Genomic DNA, 27,900 nt, shown 5'->3' on the forward strand with positions numbered 1-27,900 from the left:
TTTCCACCACTCCACTGCAAGGATGAAAAAGGTCTCTTTCATGCATTGCTGTCTGGCTTCTTGAAGGACAAGGTTTGTTATTCAGAAATCAATCCGCCTACTTCATGCTGTGGTACAGGAGTTGCCATGGGAGGTGCTTATTATAGCAAATCCTTCCACCCAAGTGCCAACAGTATAAAATTGATTTACTCTAAATATCTTACCAACTTTTTGAAAGAAATAAACCGGACCTCTCTCAAAGTAACACGAATATCACAGTATTACACAGTATTACAGAAAAGTGGTAAGCAATAGGAAAAAAATTGAATTAGAATCATAGGATATTTGAACCATTCTTTAAATCTGTTCCCAGAGCAGTTGTGTGAAAAGCTGCAGAAAATGTCTGTTCTTCAACCAGTGAATTTGCTTTTCTTTGGTTAATTAATGAAATTAAAAGTTTACATGGGAAATTCCTTTTGTACTATTTCACAGGCAGTTACAGCACAGTTATACTGAGGATATGAAGAGAGAGACTGGGCTTTCTAAAATAAATGCACTTGGTTTTCAGACAAAGGAAAATAACTTTGCTCTGCTAAGTGGCGACATATTGTAATCCATAAATCTCTTCACTTTATGGGCAAAGGACTCAGCTGTGAGCTAGGCTGCAGATATTTTCTATCAAAGGTGTACCCAGAAAATTGGCAATCATACACTGAAAGTCTTGTCTTTAAACCTTTCAGAATAGGAAAAATAGAAAGAAAACAGCATTTCATACATTTCATGTCATGATTATATCACTTAATCTCTGTATTGGTACATAGATGATCATCTCATCCTTTATTTCCTAGCAGAAAAAAATTTCAGATGATGAAATGGCCAGGACCCAGTTCAATACCTTGTGTACTGAAACATGCTCCTTAAACTAACTAGCCAAAAGCCAGCAGAAATGGCCACTCTACATATGTAGGAAGTGATGAAGACATGAGCCTGTCCACTTACAGTTTTGGCATCTAAGATGAGGGCTGAAAAGTCATAATCAATGTTTTTTGTTCTCTGCTTCAGATGCAAGACCCGGGCCCATTTTCCTTAATACATTACGTATGTTACTCCATAAGGAAAAAAAAAATTCTTCCGTTCATGTAGCTCAGTGGGGTTACAGTTTGACTCATAAAATCCTTACTATGGAAATTCTTCTTGCAATTTGACTAGTGAAATTTGCATTAGTAGGAAACGTACTCCATACACAAAACTCCCTTGCTTTCAAACCTGTTTGCAGACTGATGAGGCAACACCACCAGTGACACTGAAAATTTCTCAATTGCCACAAAAATGTAACATTTTCCCGCTGTTTATTTGGGATATTTCCTTAAGGGGAGAAAAAGTCATAAACAGCATTCTGTAAGAACCCCCTCACCTTGAGACAGGATGTTTATCAAAACACAGTGGAACCTCTGAGTAGTCCTTTCTCACTGGCACTTGACTACATGTAAGAGATTAAGGACCAGATTAGTCAATAACTTTGCACTTTGCATAGGCTGCAAAGTACATAAAGTTAATTTTTAATTCTCAGTTATTGTGATACTGTATTTTATAGGTGTCCTGGTTTAGGAATGGCACTCCTCAGTTTAGTACACCCCCTCCTCGAGACTCTCCTGAACCAGACACCGCTGGCTTGCCCCATCCTTCCCCTCCCTCTTCCCACTCTGGGGATGGCATTGAGAATTGCGGGCACAAAAAAGTAAAAATTACATGTTGAAATAAGAACAATTTACTGGAAGCAGAAATAAGATAAGAAAATGAACTGCAACAATATTAATAACAAAAGGTATAAGGCAAAAAACCAATTCATATGGAAAAACCTTGACAAAATACCAGCTGGCTCTTCCCCTCCACATCACTCTGGATGGGTCACTGAAATATCTTTGCACTTCCCTTGGATGATGCTGCTTTCAAGGTGTGACTAAATACATTTATTTCCTGGAAACAGTAGATTTGATGACTAAGAGATTAATTTTCACTCCTGTTCTAACTCTTCTGTACTCCTCCCAACATTGTCTTCATCAGTTTGAGAGGTTATTGCCACTTCAACAGTTCTGAGACTGCAGTCTTGGCGAAGTCTGAAGAAGGATCTAGCTGAAAATAACTCTCAGGGAGAAAGCAGTAACTACTGAAATAAGATCAAGCCCTAACAGCCAAGTAATATATGTAATAATCTCTAGCCTATGACAGATTACAATGTTAACACAGTTGATTTTGCCAATCTGGGAGCAAACTGATCCAAAAGAATGACAACAGTTACAATCTGAAGTCAGACTAAAACAATCTCCCTAAAGAAATTCCACAGAGAATACAGGACATTGATTCTACTGTGGGATCCAAAGAAGCAAAATGTCTGTTACTTTGCACCACAGAGCAGAGTTCTTAGGGTAAGAAAGACAGGCATGCAGCTCTTTTACTGCATCAAAACATCATTCTCTTGTGTTCTGCTCTCTTCTGGCTACAAAGATTAAATAAGTTGGTTTAAGAAAGCTACTGGGCACTCCAGAACAAACTCTGGCAGGTTTCTGATCCAAAGGCCGCTGAACTTGGGGAGGATGGGAATCAGCAGGCTCTGCATTTTAACATGCAATGCTCAACGCCAAGGACGTGTGGAGACAGCAATGTTAAGCAAAATGAAAGGTTTTGTGTTAAAAATATTCAGTGTATATTTCAGCTATGGTTAATACAGACAAAATCATTAGTGCTGCAATAATGATCCCTTCACTTAGTGTTAAACTCTCCTTTTATCTTCATAAATACACCAAAAACCCAAAGCACTTGCAATCCCAGGTGCACTGCACACAGTATTTTTAGCAAGATTATCTAAGTTGCCATGCACTTTGTATAGGGATGACTGACCCACCTGCATCAGCTGTCAGAGGCAGGCTGGGGAAAATGAGACTTTCCATAGACAGGCACAACTGGCACATCAGTCAGGACCAGCTACTAACATACAGATCACCACTCTCATGAGGGAAAAAAACACCATCTACTTCAGGCCTTCCTATTGTTGTCTTTTTCCCAACCTGGAAATGAAACTTGAGATAATTTTAGTACAGAGGTAATATAAAAGAGGATCTTTATTTGAAGGCCTTCAGGAGCAGTTATGGAAAGATGTCCACAAAAGCCCAGCCCCTCCCAGGGTGAGAGCATTTTTATAGGTTTTAGAAAATTAGCATAATTTATAAATAGCACTGATTAGGAGGACAAGTGGTGATGCAATCCCCACCCCAGGTCAAGCCCCTTCTCTGGAGTCCCCTCCTCAGCACTGGCTGTACTTTGTCCATGAAAACATATCTCAAAGGGTTGTTCTCAGCCTTGGTTCCCAGGAAGAACCAAGGTAGGAAAAGGGGCCTTGTCTCTCCTGGGGCTTGGAGCTCTGGAATTTATTTTGTCTTTCTGCCTAGGGAAAGGCCATGGGAAAGTATTGGGAAAACTAGCTACTAATACAATAGGCTACAGAGCTACAAATATATGTATAAAGAATACAGAGAACATATAAAAGAAAAAAAGGCAAAACCCAAACGGCATCACTATTATTCCCACCAAGTTGTGACCATAGAAAGACCTTTGCTGCTGCCAGCAATGGGACCACACAGGCAACTTTGCCCCTTACCCTAAGGGTGGTAGAATTTCATTTTACCTACACTGCTGACAAACACTGAACTTGCTGCTTACATGTGTAGCAATGTTTTCCCTCAAATGCCTGTTATTGAGAAGAAAGACATTTCAAATAGGAGCCGTGAGAGCGACAGCCTTGAAGAAATTTCAGTGATAGAAGTATCATGTTTACATATATGTATGAATACATATATGAAAATTGTATTGCATATATATAGTATATATATTAATATTGTATTTTCATATATAAAAGGTAACGCTGAAAATCCAAACCAGCCAGCAGTTCAGTATACTTAATAGCCAGCAGATTATCATTTGAAGAAAACAGAAGAACACAGAATGAAGAGAAGATTCACAAATCCCACACAACCAGAAAGTCTGTAGTCAAAAGTAGAGATGCACTCGTTCAAGAAGGAGGTTGTGCAAGATCCCTGTTTGTCTACAAATCAATAAACACGTAACTTACTGCAGGAAATACCATCAAGTGCTAACAGTAGGAAAAAGTGGGGCAGTGCAAGGTTGTGTTGCTCCTGGACTATACTGCTGGTGACAAAAAGTAGGTATTGTGTAACACTGGTGCAACTACAGCCAGTATATGAAAAAGGGAAATGCTTAGATGCATTCAAAACTAAAATACATTCAGGACTGCAACAGGACTGAGTATTGTCATCATTCATGCTTTCTACTTCCAATACAATGTCTGCATATTTCTTGTAGACAAGGCCTGGGGGAAGAGAGAATTCAAATGAGATACGCCACAGTTTGGCTGTCTGAGTCAGCCTGATTAGACTTTCATGTATTCTGGAAGATTTACAAATGGATTGTATGCCTTTATTTTGAAAACATCCTTGTCTACATGACAACCAGCTAATCCAAAGCTGCTGCCCTTTCAAGGACACTTGTCCTGAGCATAGGAAGGTGTAAAAAATATTGACAATGCTGTTCAAAATCTTCCAGCTTCTCTAAAGCAGGAAATGTGAGACAAGCCTGGAGGTTTTTAAGAACTGCAGCTAAATAAATATTAAACATCTATTCTGTTTGCTTTGAAAATGGATTCAGTTATGAAAACTTAACCAGAACCAAACACTCATCTTTGCAATTTTTTCTCTATCTCCCCCACAACACTATCTGTATTCTTACTATGTAATTCAAAGTATTTCTGTAGTGTTCACATGTCACATAACTTTACATGCCCTTCATATCAGCAGCCACTGACATGCTCTGGGCCCTTTACATCCATCCCCAAGTGCCACAAGGAAGGCAGCGAAGACCTTCAACAACCAAGTTCCCTGCTGCCCTCTCACATCTTGGGAGTCCAGTATCAGTGAGTGCCATGAGCTGCTCTCCAGTTCTTTTTCCTGTCAGGGCCATGGTCACAGTCATGTCACCTCGCTGCTGTAGCCACAAAGGTTTGCATTGTGTTGAGCTTTCCTGTGGAAGCATTTATTCCTTGCTTCATTATAATCTTTCCAAATCCTGCCAGGAAATGCTGCCTTGCTCCCACTTTTCTTGATGATTTCATGTTTTTTGTCCTTTGTTCGCCTGTCCCGGCTCTGGAGACATGTCCTGGGTGCTGAGAGGTGCCCAATGGGACACACTGTACCTGCCAGTGGACTGGGGTCTGGGGGCAGTGAGAGTTCCCTGCGGAGAGCAGGGCAGGCTGGGGGTTGCCAGAGACAGCCTGTCTGGTCACAGGGATAAGACAGGTAGCATAAGCTACCCCTGCTTGCAATCAAGTCATACTGAAATCTTGCTATCTCCTGACTTTGCTTGGCCCTTTTCACTGAAGTATTTTTGTATACTGTGTGGATTATTCTACATGATGCTTTCCACTAGCTTCTTCCTTCTATAGCACAAAGAAAACTGCAATAAAAGGATTTTAGTAAGGCTGAGAGAATTCTACAAGTCTCCATTCTTTCATTCATCAATTAATGAATTTCTGTAATCCACTTCCTTAATCCACTTCTCCCCACAAATCAGAATTAAAGACATCTTCTGAAATAATGCACATAAACATTGCATGTGTTGTGGACAGCATCCAGCTTCATAATTGATTTACACATGCCTTCTGTTACTTGTCCTGCTGAAATCTGTGGATTCATAATTCATATTCTTATATTACTAACCAGGGTGGTCTAAACAAAAAGCTTCAATTTAGAGCTCTATCCCAGGCTTTGTGATGCCACCGCCCTGAACTGGCAGAATTGTTTCTGCAGCCAGGTGGTGGAACCTGATCAGGAAACTCACCTGAGTAGTAACCATCCTGGCAAAGAAATAAAAAAGTTAGTATTAATCCAAACCAGTTCTCCAACGGCAGCTGCAAAAAAAATCTGCCAACACAGAGGAAACAACAGTTTGAACTGGGAATAGGCAGTAGAACTACTTTTTCTCTTCTGGCAACAGTACCAGTTGAAGTGTTTATAAAACTCCACTTTTTTTATTCAACAAGGCTTACAATGTTAGCTACACACAGACAAGTGGTTGAATGCCCTCTTGAAGAAGCCTACAAAAGAGAACCCTATCAGAGGAAAATCAGATGAATTATCTTTTCCCATTAATTTATGATCAATGTTTTGTATTGTCTTGTATTGGTAGTTTGGGGATTTTTTAAATAGAAGTTTTCAGTCTGCTTCCCAGTGATCTATGTGATGCAACACGGAGCTAAACCATGACTTGGCAGAAGAGACTGAAGGGAAAACTGGTGTTACAGAGGGTACAGCTGACAATAGTAACTTCTGCTAGAAGCTTCCTTTCTGAACTCCTCAGCCTGAAAGAAGCATGGAAAGAATATTACCCAAGCTGTGGGGAGATAAAGAGTGAAACCCCACTATTGAGTCATTGAACAAACCTCACAAAGAAATACCTACACTTGTTCTGAGTTTAAAATGTTGTTCTAAGTTTCCACCAATTTAGAAACACCTCCTTAATGCTCCTTAACTACATCTCCTTAAAATCCGCACCTGTCAGCTACATTTGCCAACAATACATAATGCTTAAACAAAACTGTTACGGGTATTTTGCAGACTTTTTGGAGACCCAATTCAACTCAGAGTGATACCAGGAAGATCTATCAGTGATTTCTTTTAAAGGAGAATTGTGTGAGACTGCAAGATCTTCGAGTGTAAATGAGGAGCACTTAGAACAATGAATACTGCAGGGCTGAGGAACAGTCTCTCATCAATATAATGTAAGATTTACCCCAATTGTGTGTAATGTTGCTCTCCAGGAAGTGCAACAATTTAAACACAAAATGATTGATCTACTTTATGACTAAAGAGACGCATTTTCTCTTGCTTTCTCAGGGGAAAAATAAACAAAGAAGTATTTTTCAAAAACTGGGACTTCCAGTTCCACAGGTGAAAGTTTTTTCCACTATTTATCATGTAGGGGGAAATACTGCAGAGATCATATGGGATCCTAAACACACACAGGGATTTAACAAATACCCAGCACATATCTTCAGTTCCATTACACCTGCAGAGTGTTGTAAAAGTTTAATATCTTCCTAGGTTGAAGTGCATTAAAAGTCCTCTTCCTTTATTAATCTGTTGCTCTGCTCTTCTGCCTATTCACTGATCTCATAGTATATCATAATATAAACAAACTATAAAACAGGACTGTATCTTGATAATGATGCCTAGAGGAGCAAGCTTCCCAAGCATGGATAAAAATGTTTTAAAACATTTTCTGTACTTTTCAAAATTATTAGAAAGTATTTCCACTACAAGCTAATTAATAAAATTAATTTATTTAAAAAGACCCAACAAACAACATATAAAATTTCCCCCATTTGGTAAATGAGACTTCTTCCTCTCAGTTTCCTTCCTAAAAAAATGACAAAGTCAAAAAGGCATTATGCATCGAAACCACATCCAGGGAAGTTGTATACAGTGTGATGCATTTACATGTACTGAAATTTCTGCCTTCACACAGGTACATCATAAAACAAGTTAATAGCACAATCATACCTTTTTCAAATGCATGGAGATATTTCCAGTCAGGTGAAAGGCAGATAAAAAAAACTGTACTTTGTTTAGACCAGAACAAAGCACTGGTCTAAATCCCTTCCCTTATACCTGGGTGAATAACAAAATTATCGTATCACCTCATTTAAAAAGCCAAGTACTCAAAAACAAGAAAATGAGTATTTAAAGACCCTATAAATCTTAGGCTGCCTACATTGCAGATGAACCATTACTTCTAGGTATAAAAAAGCCTATTTCATCATAACAAAACAGCTTTCACTACAAAAATCAGAATAAATATTATTCTATATGTAAATATAGCATAAAAAGTCCTGCAAAAAATAAGCATGAAAGCATGCAACACTGGCTGAAAAAAACAGAGAAATGTAAATAATTTCTCTATAAAACAGAATTGAAAACTGTTCCTCTCAGATGGCAGATACAGTATTATTTTCAAAAAAAAAAAAAAAAAAACAAACCAGGACAATTAAATATCTTATATATTACTCAACAGATAATTTTTCTGAACTGAAAGGACATGTCTATACCAATGTGTCTATACCACAGCAGACACCAGCCACAAAAATCTGAGGTGTCCTCCTAGTGTCCTCCAAACCACCTCCAAGTTTCTGTCTCATGGAAGGAGGCTGCCATAGGACAGCTGTTGCATCCCAAGGACACCACACACTGCTGTAAAAAAACACTTTGTAGTTTCCCTCATATTTGGCAAAATTTTTAGATTGATTTTCAACAAAAACCCATGCCACTGAGCACACAAGGATGCTTGCTCATTCAAGGAGAGACTCCAGACTTTCTTACTGCACGCTGTTGTCACATTGCAGCTGATCTGAAGCTGCCCCCCAGACTCAACCAGCCTAGAAGTAAACAAGTCCCAGGTCCTTTGGGTGAACAAGGATAGGTTGGATTAAAATCTACACAGGGACCCTCGGCCAATGTCATTCAGCCCTAAATGCAGATGTATCATTGGCCAGGGAGCTGGATGGTGCTAAGACCTCAACCAACCACATGTGTAAGCGAGGGAAATTTGAAGCTCCTATAAAAGGAGCTGTGAGAACAAACTCGAGGCTGTTTGTCGCAAGGACCTTTGAGAGCTGTGTCGTTTGGATGTCTCCGACTGAAGCGGTATGTGGAGTAAATAGACTCCACAACCTGGTGTAGTTATGAAGTGAGTATGTATCGTCAGCGCCCGGCACAAGTGAGACAGCTCTCCTGAAACTTGTGCCCCAAGCCCTGGTCTGAGCCACATCTTTATTCACCAAGGTGTTCCATGTACATTACATTGCACAACCTTTCCATACGTGTTCAACCCCTGGCCCCGCCTGTGCTCGCCTCGCATGGTAATTAGATCCACGCCCTTCTGAGCATGCGTTGCTCACGGTGGTGATCACACGGGGGGTCTGTCAGTGGTCTCTGAGGCTGAAGGCCGTGGTCTTCTTCATGATTGGAACTTTTCTCCTTTGCGCGAGTGCTTTGGTCCCTAGGTGCTTATTTGAGTACCTCTGTCGATTTTGATCAGCTTGGAGACAGAGGAGCTCCTTTATCTAAGTTTCTTGCATTCTTGGTCTTCTCCTGGTATTGTTCTTTATCACAAGAAGCTTCAGAAATTTGCATTTTCCTATGCCCTTTGTACCATGGCAGAGGTTTCTTAAATAAAAGGTTAAAATTCAACACAATTGTACAAGCTAAAATTTAAATGCTTAATTCATATTGCTAACTTAAGTGAACCCCCAAAACCTCCATTTCATGACAAATGACTCACATCATAATACACTATTCAAATGCTGCTCCAAAAATTAACATTTTCTCCTTGCCTTTTATATTTTCCACTGTCCTAATGTTTCTCATCAAACATGTGCTTCTCTTGAGTAGCTAATCTATTCTTACCTAGCTGAGTAAAAGAGTGGTGCTGATGGCAGCTGAAGACCTCAGATCACAAATATCCACAGATTTTAAGTATTAAGTTGAGCAGAAATTAGCTAAACTGAGAGAGGGTGACCTCAGATCTGAGTACCATTTGTGCACCAGGTTTCCTCTGGGTAGTGTGTACTAGTTTGAAAGTGAACCAGTGAGAGATTCAAAGTCAGAGCTACAATTTAATTAGAAAATAAAAATAAATGCAATAGTACAGGAACACTGACAAGAGCCACAGTACAACCTGACGGGCTGTTGGTCAGGGTGACGGTAGCAGTCCCATTAAATGGTGGCTGCAATCCTGTTGAAGTAATAGATGTGGTTCTGTTGAAGCTGTGATCCTGTAGAAGGGTTGGGTCTTCCTCTGAAGGTCTGGTGGTGGTTACGTAGCTCTTGTCCTCTGGGAGTCCAGTAGGTAAGGCCACCCATGGTGTTCCAAACTTCAGATTATACCCACGTAGGAATTCTTGGTTCCTCTCCCTGGGCAGAGCATCTCACAGTGGGATGATGTAATTTTATGAGTCATGCAGTGAGGACTGTTGGACTTCTAACAAAACTCTAACCCTGGATCAACCTTGAGTTTGTCCCCTGGTGCCTGCCAACAGAAATAGGTGCCGACCCCATATTACCGTGCAGAGATGAATATTTCAAATCATCCAGTTCTTTTGCTTAGTGTGGATCAGGAGTCCTTACAGAACAGAACAGCCACGTTTCCAGTTAAAATACTTGGTAGGAATTCCTAAGAAACCTTCCAAGCAACTGCACAAACATAAAAAAATATCAATGGGGAAATGCCTGGAATTAAGTTTTATTATTATATATCACTATTAAGTGACTATATATCACTATTAAGTGACCCTGGAAAACTCCTTATTGAACGAACATTTTACAAATAGCCTTTCCCTTCAGCACTGTGAGTGCCCTACTTAAAATAAATAAGAGTTGACAGATAAAGCAATTTAAAAAGCTGCACTTCTGGAATAACAACATGTGCAAACAACGGAGAAAATGTTTAGTTAAATAAAAAATGTATTTTGAAAAAGAAGACCTTTTTATTTTCCTGCTTCTTACATTCCAGCACGATAGCTGTATTTGACTTATTTGGCTCTTTTCAGCAAACTACACTTAAAGCGCCTCACCCTTGGTAACAGCAGACAACCCATCACAGCCCCATACCTTCAGGTGATGCAATGGTGGGCAGTGACCTTTTCAGCTCAAATCGAGTGTGTCTTGGCAGGACAACGCTGGATTCTTCCTTCAGCTGCTCTTTGCTGTTCTCTGTCCCCCACTGGGACAGGATCAGCATCTTTATTTTCAGCACTCAGGCCGAAGAGAGTCGGACGGAGCCCCCTGTCCCCGAGTGACTGTCACCCGGTCGCGGAGGTTTTTCCTTTGCTCATCGGAACAAGCCGCCATTTAGCAGGTTTCTGGACTATGCTTTCCTACAGGTCTAGGGCACACACTAGCACGCTGCTTATAATTAGCATCCTGGTTATGATTAATTAAAACAGTTATTTAAAAATGAACGAGAAGCAGGGAAGAGGAAGCAGGGCTGAGCAGCAGGAGAGCCCGTGACAATCCAGGGCACGGCCGCCCCCTCAGCCGCCCTGAGGCGCCTCCCTCACGTGTTGAAAACGATGAATTATGTAATTCAGAACCAGTGAACATCAATTTGATAAAAATGTATAAATAGGTGAGAAAGTTTTTTATCAGCTTCTGCGTGGAGGCCGAATTTGTTGCCGGGCACCCACAAAAGGCTCCTGGCCAAGGACGAAGCAGTGCCCGGCTCGCCGACACTAGCACACGGCGTTTGGGGCTCAATTTTCCCGACGCTTTCGGGGGAATTCCGTAAGGCCGCGGCTGGCGGCGGAAGTCACGTGACCCGCGGCTGGCACAGGGCCCCCTTCCCTCGCAGCGGCCTTTGGGGCGCCGCCCGCGGCCGCCGGTGGTACTGCACCTGCCGGCGCTGCGCCTCCGGCCCCGCCCCGCTGCCCCCGCCGGGCGCACGCGCGGTGCGGGCGGGAGCGGGCCGGCGGCGGGCGCGGCGTTCCCGCTTTGGGCCGCACCGAGCCCCGTCTGCCGGCGGACACCGAGGGGGCGGCATCGGGGCGTTGTGCGGGCACGGCGGGGCATGCTGAGCGCGCCCCGGCGCCGCGCAGCCCCTGAGGAGACCCTGCCTCCCGCCCGCCGCGGCGTCGGCCCCGCAGCGTAGCGCGGCAGGAGAGGACCGCCCGCCCGAGCGAGTGAGTGCCGCGGGTCCCACGCGTGCGAGGGGTGACCGGGCACGAGCGGGACCCGTGCAGGGCAGTGCGGGGCGGGGATGGAGGGAGCGGGGCGGCGGCGGGGTTTCGGGGGGGGAGTCGCGCCGGTGCAGGCTCATAGGGTTCGGAGGGCGCGGATCGGTCTGTGGGGTGCGCAGGCAACGCGCGGTGTCCCCGCGACGGAGCGAGCGGAGCCGGGAGTCCAAGCGGAACGGGAGCTCCGCGGGGACGGGGGCGCGGAGCGGCCCCGGCGGCATCCGGCTTCCGCTTCCTCCCGCCGCGACCCGCAGCGACACCGCAGCGACACCGCCGGGGCCCGGCTCCGCTCCCTCCGGCACCGCGGCGGATCCGGCCCTCGCTGTTCGGGCGATGCTGCCCCCTGCAAACCTCCGGCTAAGGCTCGCTTGCGAACGGCTGCGTTAAATAGGGCAGTGAAGCTCCTGGGCGTATCTCTGTAGGTCAGCAAAGCATCTGTGTTGTGTTGTTTTTTAAACAAGAAGAGCTTGTTAATCGAACACGAGTTAGGCTGCGTATCAGGAGAAGGTTCTTCCCCCAGAGGGTGTCGGGCACTGCCCAGGCTCCCCAGGGAATGGTCACGGCCCCAAGGCTGCCAGAGCTCTGGGAGCGTTTGGACAACGCTCTCAGGCACAGGGTGGGATTGTTGGGGTGTCTGAGCAGGGCCAGGAGCTGGATTTGATGATCCTTGTGGGTGCCTTCTGAGGATATTCTGTGATTCTTTGATATGTTTCTCAAAATACTTCTATCTCAGCCTGTTCAGAACATGTGCTCCGAAAACTCCATGAAGTTTGTGAACACCAACCAGATGTAGGTTTGTGTTGGTTCGTGTTTCACGGCATAGAATACACTTCAGGTTCTCTGTTAGATTCATGTTGGATCCTCTACAATGCTTTTAAAGAGAAACTGTGTAAACACAAGTGCGTGCAAACAACCTAGAGCTTAGGTCGACAAGGTTTTCCCTCTTTTGGTGGGGGACAGGCTCTGTAGTTTATGTGCTCTTTCAATAACTCAAATATTTAATGTAATAATGAAACGAACATATTTAAATAATATTATATTACATACATAAGGTGAATATATGCAGAATATATATAGAGAGAATACTTTTATTTATTATAAATTAAAAATTAAAATGTAGCACATAATTTAATACATTCTATATAAAAACGATATAATAAAGCAATAATATAAATAAAGGTGACTTTAAAATAACATTTTTTTAGCTTTTCAATGGGTTAGATTGAAATGATCTCTCAGGGGTTATCAAGCAAGGATGTCTTCTTTCAGGACAGAGTGGAATAGGGCATTTAAATATGTATACACAGGCCAATCTTTGTCCCTGTGCTTCCAGAAGCTCTAGTAACTTGACCTTATTTGTGATGTGTGTCAGACAAAATTCAGGACTTGGCTGTGTCATCTCCAAGACTGCTGTGCTGCTGGATTTACTGTTCTAAAATGTTTTAATATATAAACAAGATGTCTTGTAACAATGTTACAATTTCCAGCTCTGAAATTCAACTATTTGTGGAACTTTTTTTTGTCTTTTTTTTTTTTTTTTCTGGGCAGGTCTTAATCACAAACCCAAGGGGGTTTTGGAAGAGTTTTAAATTTTGTGCTTGTTTGAGATTTAAATTGCAACAAAACTATATATTTCCTTTGGTAAGTTTATATATTTAGTGTCAGAAGATATAACCATAGTTAGTGAAATACCTCTTTTTTTCACATAAAATTCCAGTTCAGTGATTGCTTGCCAGGTTTTTTAGATTGAATCCAGCAACCATGTTTTCTTTCTTTGGTTTTGTACACAGCTCATAAGTTGTACTTTAGTAAAATGGGACTCAAAACAGTTACAGACATTCCTTCTGCAAAGATGATTTTGCTTTACATCATAGTGGTAACCAGAAAAAGGATGATTTCTTTGCTTACAATAATTGCACTAAAACCCATGGCATGACTTATGTGTCCTTTGTAGGAAAGCCAATATCATTTATTTGTAATTTTTTTTCAGATTAATAATGGCCAACCAATCCAATTTTTTAAAGGAGAGCATTGTCTTCAGTCTTAACCAAGCTCCCTGCTCAGTTGATTCAGTGGGTCCTCATTAGTATTTATTTCAGATGTTCTAAAGCAACTCACTTTTTTCTTGCTGCTTACATAGGTATCCTGAGGTGGCAGTGTGGAGTGGAATATGGAATGTTTTAACCACAGCTTTGGGGTTTTTGTAGCCCTTCAGAATGAGAGTATATGAGTTACAGTTCTGAAAGGAATTTTTCCAGCTGCTAAAGAAAATTTATCCCATAACTGTACATTTCTGTTGTTTCTTTAATTTAAGATTGAATATGGCTGATCACCCCAACTTTAATCTCAAGTGCTGCTGATTGTTTTTGCCACAACACTTGGTTTTCAATTGTCATTCCAATCTTGACTTCGTTCTATATGAACTGCAGTTCCCGTTTTTTTGTTCTAAGAATACAAATTGAAGATCACTGCCACTTAGAATTTAATTTCTGTGCAATTCTTTCTAGGATTTTTTTTGTTTCTTCTACACAGGTGTGGAAAAATGGCAAAGAGAATTGCAGAAAAGGAACTGACTGACCGAAACTGGGACCAGGAGGATGAAGCTGAAGAGGTAAAATACAAATCAGTTCCCTGCTAGTAGCTGTTTACATTTGCTGTGTAGCTTGTGCATAAAACCTACAGTAGAAATGGTTAAAAGTTTAGCAATTAAAGATAATTTTATAGAAGTGGATTTTAAAAAATTATTTCTATAAAGCTTCCAATTATGCAGGCCGTATAGCAAAGCAGCTTTTAAGAGTTAAAATTTCATCAGTGGTTCTGGAGAAAGAAACTTCATGTTTCTAGAGGGAACCCCAGGCTTGTTAAAATGCTTTTGGACTCTTCAAATGTGTGATAGGTATTTATTGAACTGACAGGAAAAGCAGATTTGATTTCTGGAGATAAATGTTCTGTATGCCTCCAGTGTATTTTTTTGAGGGTCAGTAATAGCTAATTTTAGAGCTATGTTAATTTTAGCTGAATTTCCCCACACAGCCAGAGGAATTAGGCAAATAGTTAAGTGGTATATTTCACCTGATTGTAAAAAGAGATTTTCACCTTTAATGTCTCATACTTCCTTATGGCTCATGTTTAAACAAACTGGTTTAGCTTTTGTCCAACTAAAAGTATTAAATGCTTAGGCCTGTAAATATAAAAAAGAAAATTACTCTTCCAGGAATTTGAATATAAGAAAACTTAATTTCCTCATTTGTTGCAGGGTGATACTGAGCCATTAGCTGTCTTTGCTAGTGTTTGAACTACAGCAGGCTGCTGGAGGTTAACTTAGAGCCCACATCTCCATATAACTGCTCCAAACTCTGGATTACTGACAGATTCCCTTCAGCAGAGACATCTTAGAGCTGTGTTTTAAAAATGCAAAGCAAAACTTACATTATTTGTTGTAATAAAATGGAGATAGCACAAAGAGAAATGTGGTGCAGAATCAGAAAAAGTTTTCCAATTATCAACTCACCTTCAGGTAGCTGGTAAGCTAATGGTAGTGCTGTACTTTAACTTCTTCCCTTTTTTGTTTGGTAGCAGTGTTAGAGTTGTGTTCAAAACCTGATCTTGGCCATCCTTTCATGTTGTGCGTTTTGCATATTCCACTAATGATTCCATAACTTCCTCTTCAAGGTGGGAACATTCTCTGTGGCAAGTGAAGAGGTCCTGAAAAACAGAGCTATTAAAAAAGCAAAGCGCCGAAATGTTGGGTCAGAGGTAATGTAGTCACTGAACATGAGTGCTGGAGTTTTACTCAGTTACAAAACACATCATCACACTCAGGTTTTTACTTCCTTGGGTTTGTAGTGATGCTGAATAAAGTTATCATTTCAACTCACCAGGTCATATGTGCACATGAACTTTGGCTTTACTGTTCCATGCTAAGAATTGGGCTAAGGCAAAAAAAGGGTAATGCTAGTTTGACTGGGTGAGCAGGGTGTTCTTGCATATTTTTGAAATAAAAATAAAGAGTGTTTCAGACACAATGTTGTTTGCAAATGGGTAAAAAAGCATTTTTACTGCTTTACTTCCATTTTTTGTAGAGATGGACGTATGGAAATGCAAAGTTATTAGTAATCGGTACTGGAGGGCTGGGGGATGTCTCAGAAGCTATATTAGTAAGCACCCAAATACTAAGCTGCTCTGAGAATGAGAAAAATGTATTTAGTTAAGAGTGCTGCTACTTTTTTTTCCTCCCTCCCTGTCAAGAGCTGTAGTGCCATCTACTCTTTGCACTAACAAATTGAAAATTGAAAGGAAGTTAGTCTTTGTTACAGGTTTAGTCCCTGTGAAAGCATTATCCCAGCCAAATTGTTGTCCTTGCAGAAATCCTTGAGAAATGCTTTGTTGTATATATTTTTCCCAGACATCCTTTGAACAGGGCATGCATCATGTTAGAAATAGGCCTGGAGCTTTATGTGTTACACAGATTGCTTTAGGACTGGATGGGACTAGGCACAGTTCTCCTATGCCTTCTCCTATGCTTTTGATTTTCCTTCTTCAGTCCAAGCACTGTAAATGAGGAAGCTGTCTTAGCTCACTAATGCCTTGAGTAGTTTTAGCCACAAATGTGGTAGAGGATACAGTTAAATAAAGGATTGTATTGGAAGGAGGTGATGCAATACATAAACTGCAACTTGAGCAGGAGAGATTCAGGGTCAAATGGAATAGGAAAAATAGAACAGAATGAGAAAGGGCACCAGATGGGTTGTAGAAGTAGTCAGGAGACTGGCAGCAGACTGTTAGAGCTGATAGAAGGGCTGGTGTACTTTAACCCCAGCTGACAGCTAAGGACCATGCAGCCCCTCACTCTTCCTCCTAGTGGAATGAGGAGGAGAATCAGAAAAAAGGATAAAAGCCTGGGTTGAGATAAGAACAGTTTAATGATTGAAATTTAATCATGATGATAAGGGAACCCGAAAAAGGGAAAGAAATAAACCCCAAGAAAAAGCAGAGATGCACAGGACAGTTGCTCACTACCCACTGACCTCATCCCATCCCCAAGCAGCAATTAGCTGCTCCCAGCCACCCCAGTTTCTATGCTGGCCATGACATTCTGTGTTCAGGTCACTGTCCTGGCCGTGATCCCTCTCAGCCCCTTGTGTCCTGCTCGCTGGCAGAGCATGAGACACTGAGAGGTCCTTGATTGCAGTGACCACTGCTCAGCACCAACTAAAACATCCTTGTGTTATCAACATTCTTCTCACCGTGAATTCAAACCACACTACTGTACCAGCTGCTAGGGAGAAAATTAGCTCTATCCCAGCCAAAACCAGGACAACAGTGTGGACAAAGTCTATAACGCAGAAGAAATGACAGGACAGCTGAAGTTGTGTAAGAAACCTGTGAAATATTTACAAAAAGGTAAACTTGAAACTTACTGATGTTCTTACATGGAGCAAGCAGAATGCTGCAGTGAAAAAGACAGCAGTTTACCTGGAATTTTCAGAAAGGGGGAATTGATCAAAGAGAAGCACAATAAAAATGCCTACCTAGGAATGAGAAGCAGAGGACTGCACTGGAAAAGCTAGCACAAAAGGAAGCAAAGAGACCCACAACCACAAGGTCAGATACTGAATACAGCCTGAAATTGACAAGCTTTGCCATTTCTTCAAAAGCAGATGAAACTCAGAAGCAGTCTCTTCTGGTTTTCCAGAGACACTGAAAGTTCACTTTGAGTAGTAAAAGTTCATTATCTCCAAAGGCCTAAAAATTGCAGTGCTTTATTTGCATGTTAATTGTACTTTGTCTTAGAAACATGTAAGAAACTATACCATAAAATAATACAGTTGCAAAGACAGTGATCAGAACTGGGTAATGAAAAGGTTTCAGAGATAGATATTTTGTGGTCAAGTACAGTCTGTCTTTGCATCTTCCATCAGTCACATTGGAATATTTTGGGTAAATCACAAGAGGTTTTATAGGTGACTCCAGAATGATGAGTGGATTAAAGTATTGGGCTCTTAACTGCCATTGTAAATGCTAAAAGTTGTTGAAAATAAACGTGAAATTACATAATCCTCTGTAGTTATTTAAAGAAAACAAGATACTGTGAAGGTCTAAGAGGTAGTCAGACACATCCACAGCTCTGAGCAACTTCCATGTATCCACATCCTAGACCCAGTTTATTTTCATACCAAACATCTGAGTCTATTAAAAACAGTAGCAGTGTGTGTCATAAGGAAGCTGTTAATTTTGTTTGTGTAGCTGACACAGTAATGCATGGAATGACATGATGAACTAGGGAAAAATAAACTAAAGATACCAGGAATATTAAGTGGGGATAGGATTTGTGTGGAGAAGATGTATGTAACTGGTTGCCTCTCTTTTTTTTTTTCCTTCCCAGTCTGAAAGTGGAGGAGCTTTTAAAGGGTTTAAAGGCTTTGTATTGCCTTCTGGGAAAGGAGGAGGTGGCTTCAGTGGATTCGGGAATGGTGCAGGAATAAAGCCTTTGGAAGGGCTGTCTAATGGAAGCAGTAGTGTCTCTAGTACTCCTCCTTTCAGCAGTTTGAAGAGCACCTCTGAAACACAATCAGCATTTGGTAAGTTTTAAATAAGCATACGTATTTATCAACACCTTCAGTCATAAAATTTGTAGGGTTATTTTAGTAGTGAAAAAACAAATTTAGACCATCTTATAGTAGTGTTCTAAGGTTTTGAGACTTTATACCTCTTTGTAAGATTTCTTGTTATTTTAGAGTGCTGGAGGGACAAGTTTTCACATGCAATTTAAAAAGGTGGCAACTAAATTCATATTTCTAATGCTGGAGGTAAAAGTCTTCTAGGCACAGATGGAAATGGAAGGCACTGGCATAAGGCAGTCTGTAAAAGGTATAAAGCATCTGGTAACATGTCCCAATTCTTTGAATTTAAATAAAAAATACATGCTGCATAGCTACGGTCTTCATCTATTTTTCTTGTACATCTGATGTTGCAGGCAGTCTTACTAGAATTTTATCTGTTACAGTTATACCTACATTTTAAGACATTTTAAGTACTTCGGCATGTTGAGCTGTCATGCTTTGGAATTCCCTGAGGAATATTAGTTCTGTCCCTTTGTGCTGGCCATGCAGAAATGTTAACCCTGCCACCACAGAATTTTGGAGTCACCATGCCATAGAATAGAAATGGTGGAGTTTGAACCTTAGAGTAACTAAGTGAGCTTGAATAAATTAAGGGAAACTGAAATATTCAATGAGAATTTTTCTAGTTTGCTTCTAAGGGTTTTTTATACAGAAATGCTCAAAAGCTTGTAAAATTATGGGCTAGTGCACTCAGGGTGGTTTAAAGCACAAATGGCAAGAGATAAGTTGAGTTTTTTGATTTAATAAGTGTTACAGCTTACTGAAGTTGTTAGATTTTTGTAAGATTTTGAAGGTTCTGGCAATATATAAAACATGGGGTTTTTTTTGATGTTCTGTACAAGATGTCTTTGATTTTTTTTTTTTTATACACCAGTGTGCTCCATCTACTTTGCCTATCCCTAACTTACTGGTCTAAATGAAAATTTGGGTCTGCTCACTGGCATGGGAGTACCTGGGGCACAGTGTGGTGACCCAAAAGAAGGAGCTCAGCTGAGTAAGGATGAGTGATTTGATTAAGAAATATTGTGCATGTTTGGCTTTTAAGAGAGCTGTGCTTTCTGGGTTAAAAAAAGGGTTCTAAGCTACATTTCTCACTAGGTCAGCAGAGCATCTGTGTTGTTTTGTTGTGTTATGTTTTTAAACCAGTGCTTATTAAGCAAATGAGTTAAGTTGGGAAAAGGTTCTTCCCCCAGAGGGTGCTGGGGCACTGCCCAGGCTCCCCAGGGAATGGTCACAGTCCCAAGGCTGCCGGAGCTCCGGGAGCATTTGAACAATGGTCTTGGGGATGCACAGGGTGGGATTGTTGGGGTGTCCTGGGCAGGGCCAAGAGCTGGACTCAGTGATCCTGGTGGGTCCTTCCCAGCTCAGGATATTGTATAATTCTGTGATTTTTCTTGTAACAGGATCCCCAGTGTCAAATGGTCCCAGTGCTGCCGTGTTTGCTGAGAAGAAGGCTGTCAGCCCGACAGCCAACGGCGGCAGCCAGCCCTGCTCGTCTGGCGGCGCCTTGAGCGCGGCGCACGGCTCTGGTGCCTACCACAAACAGCTGGCTGCTCTCAACTGCTCCGTGCGTGACTGGATAGTGAAGCACGTTAACACCAACCCCCTGTGCGACCTGACCCCCATCTTCAGGGACTATGAGCGCTACTTGGCCAGCATTGAGCAGCAGCATGGAGGCAGCAGTGACAGCAGCTCCGAGAACGAAAGCAGCAAGACCCCTGGCCCGCAGGCTGTTCCTGTGTTTGGGAGTTCAAAGCTCCAGCAAGGCTCCACATTTTTGTTTAACAACAAAACTGAGGATACCTCAGACAAAAAGCCTGAAGCTTCATCAGAAAAAAGAGACCCGTTGTTAGGAGCTACATCAACTGTCTCATTTAATTTTGGCAAGAGTGTTGACAGTTCTGTTTTGTGTTCCCTTGGTTCAGGAACATCTAGTAGTTTCTCATTTTCTCCTGGGAATTCAGGTTTGTTTGGAAAAGATGCAAACCAGGCCAAGTCTGTCACTGCACCATCCACCAGTTTATTGGAAGCTCAGACAGACAGTGGCAATAGTGATGACAAAGGTAAATTCTATGTATTTCTATTTATAGTTATTTTAATGGTCAGCTGTGAGCGTATGTGACTTAAGAATACTAAAAAAATGCAATACTAAGTTCACTGAGATGATGGCATGGTGTAGTGTCTGAGGAGGTTTAGGCTGGATATCAGGAAAAGGTTCCTGAAAAGGAAAAGGTTCCTGATATCCAGAGGGTGTCGGGCACTGAACAGGCTCTCCAGAGAATGGTCCTGGTCCCAAGGCTGCCAGAGCTCCGGGAGCGTTTGGACAACGCTCGCAGGGATGCACAGAGTGGGATGGTTGGGGTGTTCTGGGTAGGGCCAGGAGTGGACTCGATGATCCTGTTGGGTCCTTTCCAACTCAGGAAATTCTATATTCTGTGGTCATCGTTATTCTTAAACTTGAAAGTACAGAATTATACCCCTAATAGGGAGAATCCAGCCTTATGTAAGCAACACCAAAAGTATGTGCTTATCAAGACATACATACTTCTGTCAGATTTGTATATGATAATATAAATATGAATAGAATAGAATAGAATAGAATAGAATAGAATAGAATAGAATAGAATAGAATAGAATAGAATAATATCTGAGGACAGGAATTGATGAAATTTAAAGCAGCTGGTATGTTCACCTTTGAGCCTGCTGGACTTCTCAATCCCAATACTTTTCCTAGTAGGTTTATCAAGAGATCCCTGCAGTAAAAAGCATCAGATACAGAACGGTTTAGTCCATTTTACTTAATAGATTGTAAGGAGGCCAACAAAGTTACATAGTACCTGATAGCTTTACTCTGGTCTATCAGTCTATCAATAGGCTGATAGAAATCCAAGTAGCTGAGGGGCTGGAAAGGCATCATCTGCCACTCTCTCTTATCTGTCATTCTGCAACTAATTCCCATCCCCCAAATTAAACCTGGATCTTGGAAGTATTTATTGTGCTTTACTTGAACCCATTTGTGGAGCATACTCTTTGAAATGTGAAAACTGTTTCTGTTCAAACAGAAGCTTTGATTGTTTGGTATGGGTTGGGTATTTCCATCCCACTTAAACTGAAAGTGAGGATGAAGTTGGTTTAAGAGCTGAATGAAAAGCAAGTAACACTTTTTTTTGTAGCTGAAGCTGCTGCAGAGTGCACATGGACTGAAAGGTGTTCTGGCTGTCACTGACCAGGCACGTGTCCATGTCAACCATGGTGGGCATAATGGACTTCCAATACAGTGCCAAAATCTGTGCTCACAACATTAACATATTAAAACTTTCTGTTTAAAGGAGGGGAAGAGGAGGAAGAAGAGCCACCAAAAGTCATTGTTAATGAAATAAAAGAAGATGATGCTTTCTACTCAAAGAAGTAAGTGACTTTAACTTGGAAAATAAAATTAATACCTGTGTATTGCTGTTCTTCACCACTGCAGTGCATAATTAATGACATGTCCCTGACTTCTTAATAAATAAAACTTGTTAGGAATCCACATAGAATATGAACTCGTAAAAAAATTTAATTACAGGCAGGAGCTTGTAAGATCTTATTAAAATTCTTCTGTGTCTTGGACACAACTCTAATAATTTGTGTTGTACATGTGATCAGCTTTTTAACAAGTTAAGATGTTTCTGCCTTCATCAAGTTTTGTACAGTTGCTGGAGCTTGGGCTTTACCACAGAAACCTTATACAGTACTGCTGGAAAATCCACCAGGTGGATTTGCATAGCCTAAAAGATGACTCTTCAATTGGAAAATGTTGATTATTATTATTATATAAAGGAGTGAACAACTTGTGCTTTTGAGCTCAAAATGAAACTGGCTCCACTAGAAGCAGTTTTTCAAAGTATGTTCAGTAGGCCAAGTAATTGTGCGTCTGCTTGACACGCAGCACAGAATTTGTCCTGCTACAAAAAGTCATTAGATGTATCTGAAAAGTGTGTGCTACTTTATTAAAATGGCTTCAGGTTTATTAGAGCCTCACTTAAAAAATGTTTATAAATTGTACATTAAAGTCCTATTAAAACTTCAGAATGATACAGCCAGTTCTTATGAGTTTCTAATTAGTTTTTTTTTTTAAATAGCTTACATTTATTGCTCCTCACAGGCCCTGAGTACATGTTGCTGTGCCTTTTACTTTTCCCTGAAAGTAATACATTTATCATTTCAATACTGAAAGAAATAATTCACTTTCTCTTTGATCTCCAAGTGCTGTCGGTTAGAGTGTGAAACCAGGTCAAGAGTAATAAAAATTTAGGTTACTCACAGCATGTTAAATCCTGATTACTGTTACTGTGGGTCAGATGGATACATGTATCTGGGAGATAACTTTTTATTTCATCTCTACATGGCTGCACAAACAAGGATTTGGGTTTTATTTTTTTTCTCCACAGGTGCAAACTGTTCTACAAAAAAGATAATGAATTTAAAGAAAAAGGTGTAGGAACATTACATTTAAAACCAGCAGGAAATGAAAAAACTCAACTCTTAGTACGAGCAGATACCAATTTAGGTAAGTACATTTTTCCCAGTAACAAGTTTTGATGTCAAAATTCTTGCTAAGCATTAGGGTTTTTTTGGTCTTTTTTACATAGCATTAACAGATACAGAATTGATGAAAACCTTTCTACTTTTTTTTCCTAAATCATTTACAATACTGACAAACACTTGGATGTCTCTAGTGAGCATTACAAAAGAGAGCACACGAAGCAGTGCAAGAAGTAAAAGGCTATGGTGTATGTTTGGGGACACAAAGTACCTGTTTTACCCTGGTTTGTCCAGATTAACATGTCTGTCTGAATCAGAACATTTTGCTTCTGCTTATGAACTGCATCTGGTGGTCAGAAGAGTAACTTGGCATAAACTAAGCACTGTGACTGGATTCCTCATTTGCTGCTTCTTCCTTGTCCCCTTCCATTTCTCCTGTGTCCCCCTACTATCATTTGATATTCAGGTTTCTCCATTTAAAAAAGGAGGATGCAGTATTTGCAGAGATTTTTTCATTTCTAGTGAGGAAAGAAATCTGAGAGCAGATGATGTTTGTGAATTGCCTTCCTTCCAAACACCACCCTAAATCTCTAGTTAGTATCTATACTAACACTGTATTGCAGTAAAAGCTAGGAAATGGCTAATGGTAATTTTTTCCCCTCCTCAAATGCAGGAAATATACTGTTGAATGTTCTAATTCCACCTAAGATGCCATGTACAAGAACCGGAAAAAACAATGTTCTTATAGTTTGTGTTCCTAATCCACCGATCGATGAGAAGAATCCAGCTGTTCCCGTCACTATGCTAATAAGAGTGAAAACAAGTGAGGATGCAGATGAGTTGCACAAAATCTTACTGGAGAAAAAGGAGGCTTAAATAAGTTGCAGTCCATAATTTGAGGAATTATTGCCAAACTGCTGCTGCTCTTTTTTATTTCCGTAACTTCACTTGAACATTTAATTCTTTACTCTGATATTAAGAACTGTTATAGGAATTCTGGAAAAATGATGTGAGGAAAAGCTAAACTAGCTAATAAAAGCTTTAATAGAACACAAGTGTTGGACTGTGCTCCCTCATTTTCAGTATCTAAATGCAGGACCTCTTCTGGATAAAGCACATGGATGTAAATCCAAGCATATGTTTTTAGCACCAGTCGACCAAATGGACAGAAATATGAGTACAAAAACATGGTACCAGAGCTTCCTTACAGACTGTAATACAATGCAACCACCTCCTGTTTTGAGAAGGGAGGATGTTCAAGCTTACCTATTGTAACTGTTTCTAGACTGCAGATTTTTAATTGGTCTGTTGTATTCTGGTGAAACTGACTTTTTAGACTCAGTAACAGTACTGCACCCCACCAGTGATGATCTCCATTGTGCTGGGTCTGTACCCTTGCAGACAGACCTATGTGCTTTCAGGACTCAAAGACTGCAGATATTTAAAAGAGAATTTGCTTGTGTAGTCTTGTTGACAGTAGTGGTTCCTCCAGAGGAACTGTCAGTTCTGTTCTTACTGTAGCAACAAGCGAATGATGTGCAATATAGTACAAGCAGACAACTGGAAGACAGTTTTATCTTGGACCCACTGGCATCCCCTGGCTTCTGACAGGTCAGAGGCAAAGGGTTGCACTTCCACGTGGTCCTTCCGAGGTGTTTGTCCTTAGTCCCGAAACCCAGCTGAGGCAGAGCTGGATGTGCTGCATTGGTCCTGCTGCTGGTACTTTGCTGAAGAGAGCTCTTCCCACCAACAAACTTCAGGACTTCTAAAGACCTTTCTGTTGCCTGTTGCCCTTGCCAGGAGACACATGCACAAGGGTGTGTGTCAGTATGTATTTTTCCATGTGATAAAAATGCTATGCTGCACTGCATTAAGCAGCAGAGTGCAGCTTTGCCAGCAGCTTTCTGTTGCATGTGGGGAGCATGGGGTAATTTGTAAACTTAGTTTTCAGCTGTGATAAAAGTAACCAGATGGCAATAATTTGGAGATCAGAACATTCATTCTGGTCTTGGTTTTGCTCTCAACTTTGTTTGGTGGTTTAATCCTTTTCTTTTTTTCGAATGTTTGCTGGAAACTCCTTCCCTAGTAACTTTTTCTACTTTGCTTCCAACTCTGGGACTTCTCCAAGAGCTTGATGATAATATGAAACTTGAACTGCTCTCAGATGTGTTGCACTGACCAGCTCTGGCAAGATGGAACAAACATGCTTTTTGCCTCTGGCTAATGTGACACAGAGGAAAACCCCTTTCCTTAAAAAAGGACTTTCTCCTTAAAAAAAGTCAGTGTGACACAATTCATACAGGGGACTTGGTAATCCAGCACAGTGGCATCCTGTGGGCAGGGAACAAAGAATAACACCATTTGATGAGGTGCAGCACATCTCACCTGTACCCCTGCTCTGGGGGGAGCAAATGGCTGCCTCTAGGCCTAATTCACTGCACAATTCAGGTTATGGCCTTTTCCCCCCCTCTTCATTAAAAGGAGGAAAATCATTATTTTATCTATCACCCTGTTGACCAAAGTTCCAAAAGAAAGGCCTTCACTCACATTTCAGCCACACATAGTGTACAAGAATTGCATTTTTAACACTGGAGTGTGAAGGGAAATTAGATGCCATTTGAGATATTTGAAGAATAAACTGGTGCCTTTGGGGGTTTCTTTTTGCATCTGGCTAAGTACTTAAACCATTGAAAGTCAGTGACATTGCTTTCCTCAAAATAAGATACTTTTTTTAAAAAAAAGTCTTGCTGCTACCTAAATTGGAGGCCCAAAGCTGACAGGGTGTGTCTAAATGTGTATGAATGAAAAACAGAATGCTGCCTAATAGTTTAGTCCAGGCTCTGGTCCAAGGGCTCAGTTAATTTTGCATTTGTCTTTTGACTGTAGTGTCTTAACCCTGTCTCTGTACAGAAGGGTTTGTAGACAGAGCTCTGGTTGTACATTCCATAAAGAAAAGCTTTGTCTATAAAAGCTTGGCCTTTTCTTTGCTTACTTCTGAAAGCTCATGGATTTGGAACTGTTCCTTCATCCTTAGGAACGTGGACCAACAAACTGAACTTAACACTTCTTTTCTTACGCTTCCCTCTAAAGAGGGGCAGTTGTTAAGTTTTGCACACATGGATGTGGCCCAATTCTGACAGTACACCTCTGGCCAAGCAGAGGGCACGAGTGAATGGAAAAATAAGTAGAAGAATAATAAATTGTGTTGGAAAGAGTTAAACCTTTCCCTGGCCATCATAGCAAGTAACACTTGAATTCTTCTGTGCACGTAAAGCCAGTCAGTAATCAGTAAAGCCAGGGGAAGGTAAAAAATTGGGATGTCACCTTCATTAGAATGTAAAATATATGCATAAACATACAATTTTGAGTATTTTACATGGGGAAAATTGCCTCTGAAAGGACAAGAAAGAATTTCCCTGCAAAGCAGATTTTAATCAACATCAATTCATGGTGACCTTACCATTATGTGGACTATGAAGCAGGAAAAGATAGTCATACACTGACAAACTTGGTGCTCAGGTATAAAGCACAGCCTTTTCCAGCACTTTAGAAATTTCTGATGATGCTTCAGTTTCTATGTAAGGAATACTAAGATACAGAAATGCTGTAAAAGGCCAGAGATTGTTAAATAGAAATAAAGGCCTTAAATGAAAAAGCAAATTTCATGGAGACCACAGACATCAGTGTACTATTGCCTTCATAACAAATTGGCACATGCTATCCAAGGAAAGAATTTTGATCAGAATTCCAACTCAAGGAGGCATTCCTGTGTCTTGGTAATGTATTTAACAGCTGGATATCAGATACCTGATGTTAAAGATGCAAGTTTCTGCCCCAATTTGCGTTAATGCCTTCGTTGTTCCAGGTGTATGTAGATGTTGGAGTGTCTTATCCATTCCTCCTCCTCTAATTTTGAAGTTTCAGCTGGAAAAGAAACATCTCTGCTTCTTTTAATTATCAGAATAATTTCTAAGGGAGATTATTACAGTTGGCTTGAGTTTTATTTTAAAATATTAAATTGCAGTATGCAAGGTTTAATTTGGGAGGGCAACACTGTGTTCCTCTAAGCCCTTTTGGTTGATGGATGTGAAAGTTTATATTAAATTTACAGTTCAAATGAACATACTGTAGAACATAACTGAAGTTCAGCTCCCTTTGCAGCACTGTAACATTTAAACTGTCATTAAAGATTGACTTTCCGATGCCTTAACTTATTTGCATTTGATAAAATTTTGTAGCTGGTGCCTGTGTGCAGAAATTAACTGACATTAAACAATTTAAAGTGGCATGAGCTAGTCTAAATCCAATGAAGATGCTGAATGTGATGATTTGTTAGTTGTTAGTAGATTTCAAAATGCTCTGAATTTTTCAGTGGATACTTAAGTTTTACATAATGTGTATGTTAATGTTTTCATTAGTTCTGATACACTGAGGACGTGTACAAAAATCCATGGAAAATGTGAATAAATGAATGGAAGATTCATTTGTCTTGTGTGAATCACTTTCATTTTGAGTGTATAACATGGAGTAATAAAATGAATTGTACAACCAGTTGCTTGCAGGTGAACTCCTGCCTGGAAAATTCTACTACTAAAAGAAGGAATGTCCTGCCCGGCCCATTCCTGACTTGGAAACCTGGAGCCAGTTCAGCAAAATGCTTCCTCCTTGTGAGCTGAGCCAGCTTGGAGCAAGGAGCTGGGGCTGCCTTGGAGGACAGAGGGAACACCTGTGCTCACACAGCAGTAGAGTGACTGGTAGGGAGACTGACCTCTAAACCCTCCACATGAATATTAAAGGATTTAGAAACCACATAAACTAGGTCTACCTGATGACCCTTACTGAATTTACTTTAGGTCTTGTCTAGAGGCAGTAACCTAAAGTCAGGCCAAAGTGATTATTTTCTTCATTGGTTCGTGACAG

The 27,900-nt window shown here is 40.9% G+C and overlaps 2 protein-coding genes across 4 annotated transcripts in view; one reads left to right on the top strand and one right to left on the bottom strand.

The window, feature by feature from the left end:
* Positions 1-27,900, bottom strand: part of KIAA0930 (KIAA0930 ortholog) — a 147,968-nt gene that overhangs the window by 55,901 nt on the left and 64,167 nt on the right. The window lies entirely within an intron of this gene.
* NUP50 (nucleoporin 50) lies at positions 11,571-27,463 on the top strand. Of its 3 annotated transcripts, XM_053977792.1 has the most exons (9): positions 11,571-11,779; positions 13,382-13,474; positions 14,366-14,444; positions 15,506-15,589; positions 18,219-18,414; positions 19,860-20,519; positions 21,786-21,864; positions 22,887-23,005; positions 23,654-27,463. In XM_053977792.1, exons 3-9 carry the CDS (start codon positions 14,376-14,378, stop codon positions 23,854-23,856), a joined length of 1,410 nt encoding a protein of 469 aa, XP_053833767.1. In that variant the 5' UTR covers positions 11,571-11,779; positions 13,382-13,474; positions 14,366-14,375; the 3' UTR covers positions 23,857-27,463. The 3 variants fall into 3 exon arrangements, with proteins under 3 accessions (XP_053833767.1, XP_053833766.1, XP_053833768.1); XM_053977791.1 differs by lacking the exon at positions 13,382-13,474; XM_053977793.1 differs by lacking the exons at positions 11,571-11,779; positions 13,382-13,474 and adding an exon at positions 12,099-12,255.

The sequence above is a fragment of the Vidua macroura genome, chromosome 5, assembly GCF_024509145.1.
Source record: "Vidua macroura isolate BioBank_ID:100142 chromosome 5, ASM2450914v1, whole genome shotgun sequence".
Taxonomy (NCBI): domain Eukaryota; kingdom Metazoa; phylum Chordata; class Aves; order Passeriformes; family Viduidae; genus Vidua; species Vidua macroura.

What these genes read in the sequence shown, in the direction of transcription:
- NUP50 (XM_053977792.1), top strand. Translation starts at nt 14,376, where the DNA reads ATGGCAAAGAGAATTGCAGAAAAGGAACTGACTGACCGAAACTGGGAC. An exon ending in AGGAGGATGAAGCTGAAGAG is followed by an intron (nt 14,445 to 15,505) that starts GTAAAATACAAA and finishes TTCCTCTTCAAG; the next exon opens with GTGGGAACATTCTCTGTGGC. An exon ending in TGAAACACAATCAGCATTTG is followed by an intron (nt 18,415 to 19,859) that starts GTAAGTTTTAAA and finishes TTCTTGTAACAG; the next exon opens with GATCCCCAGTGTCAAATGGT.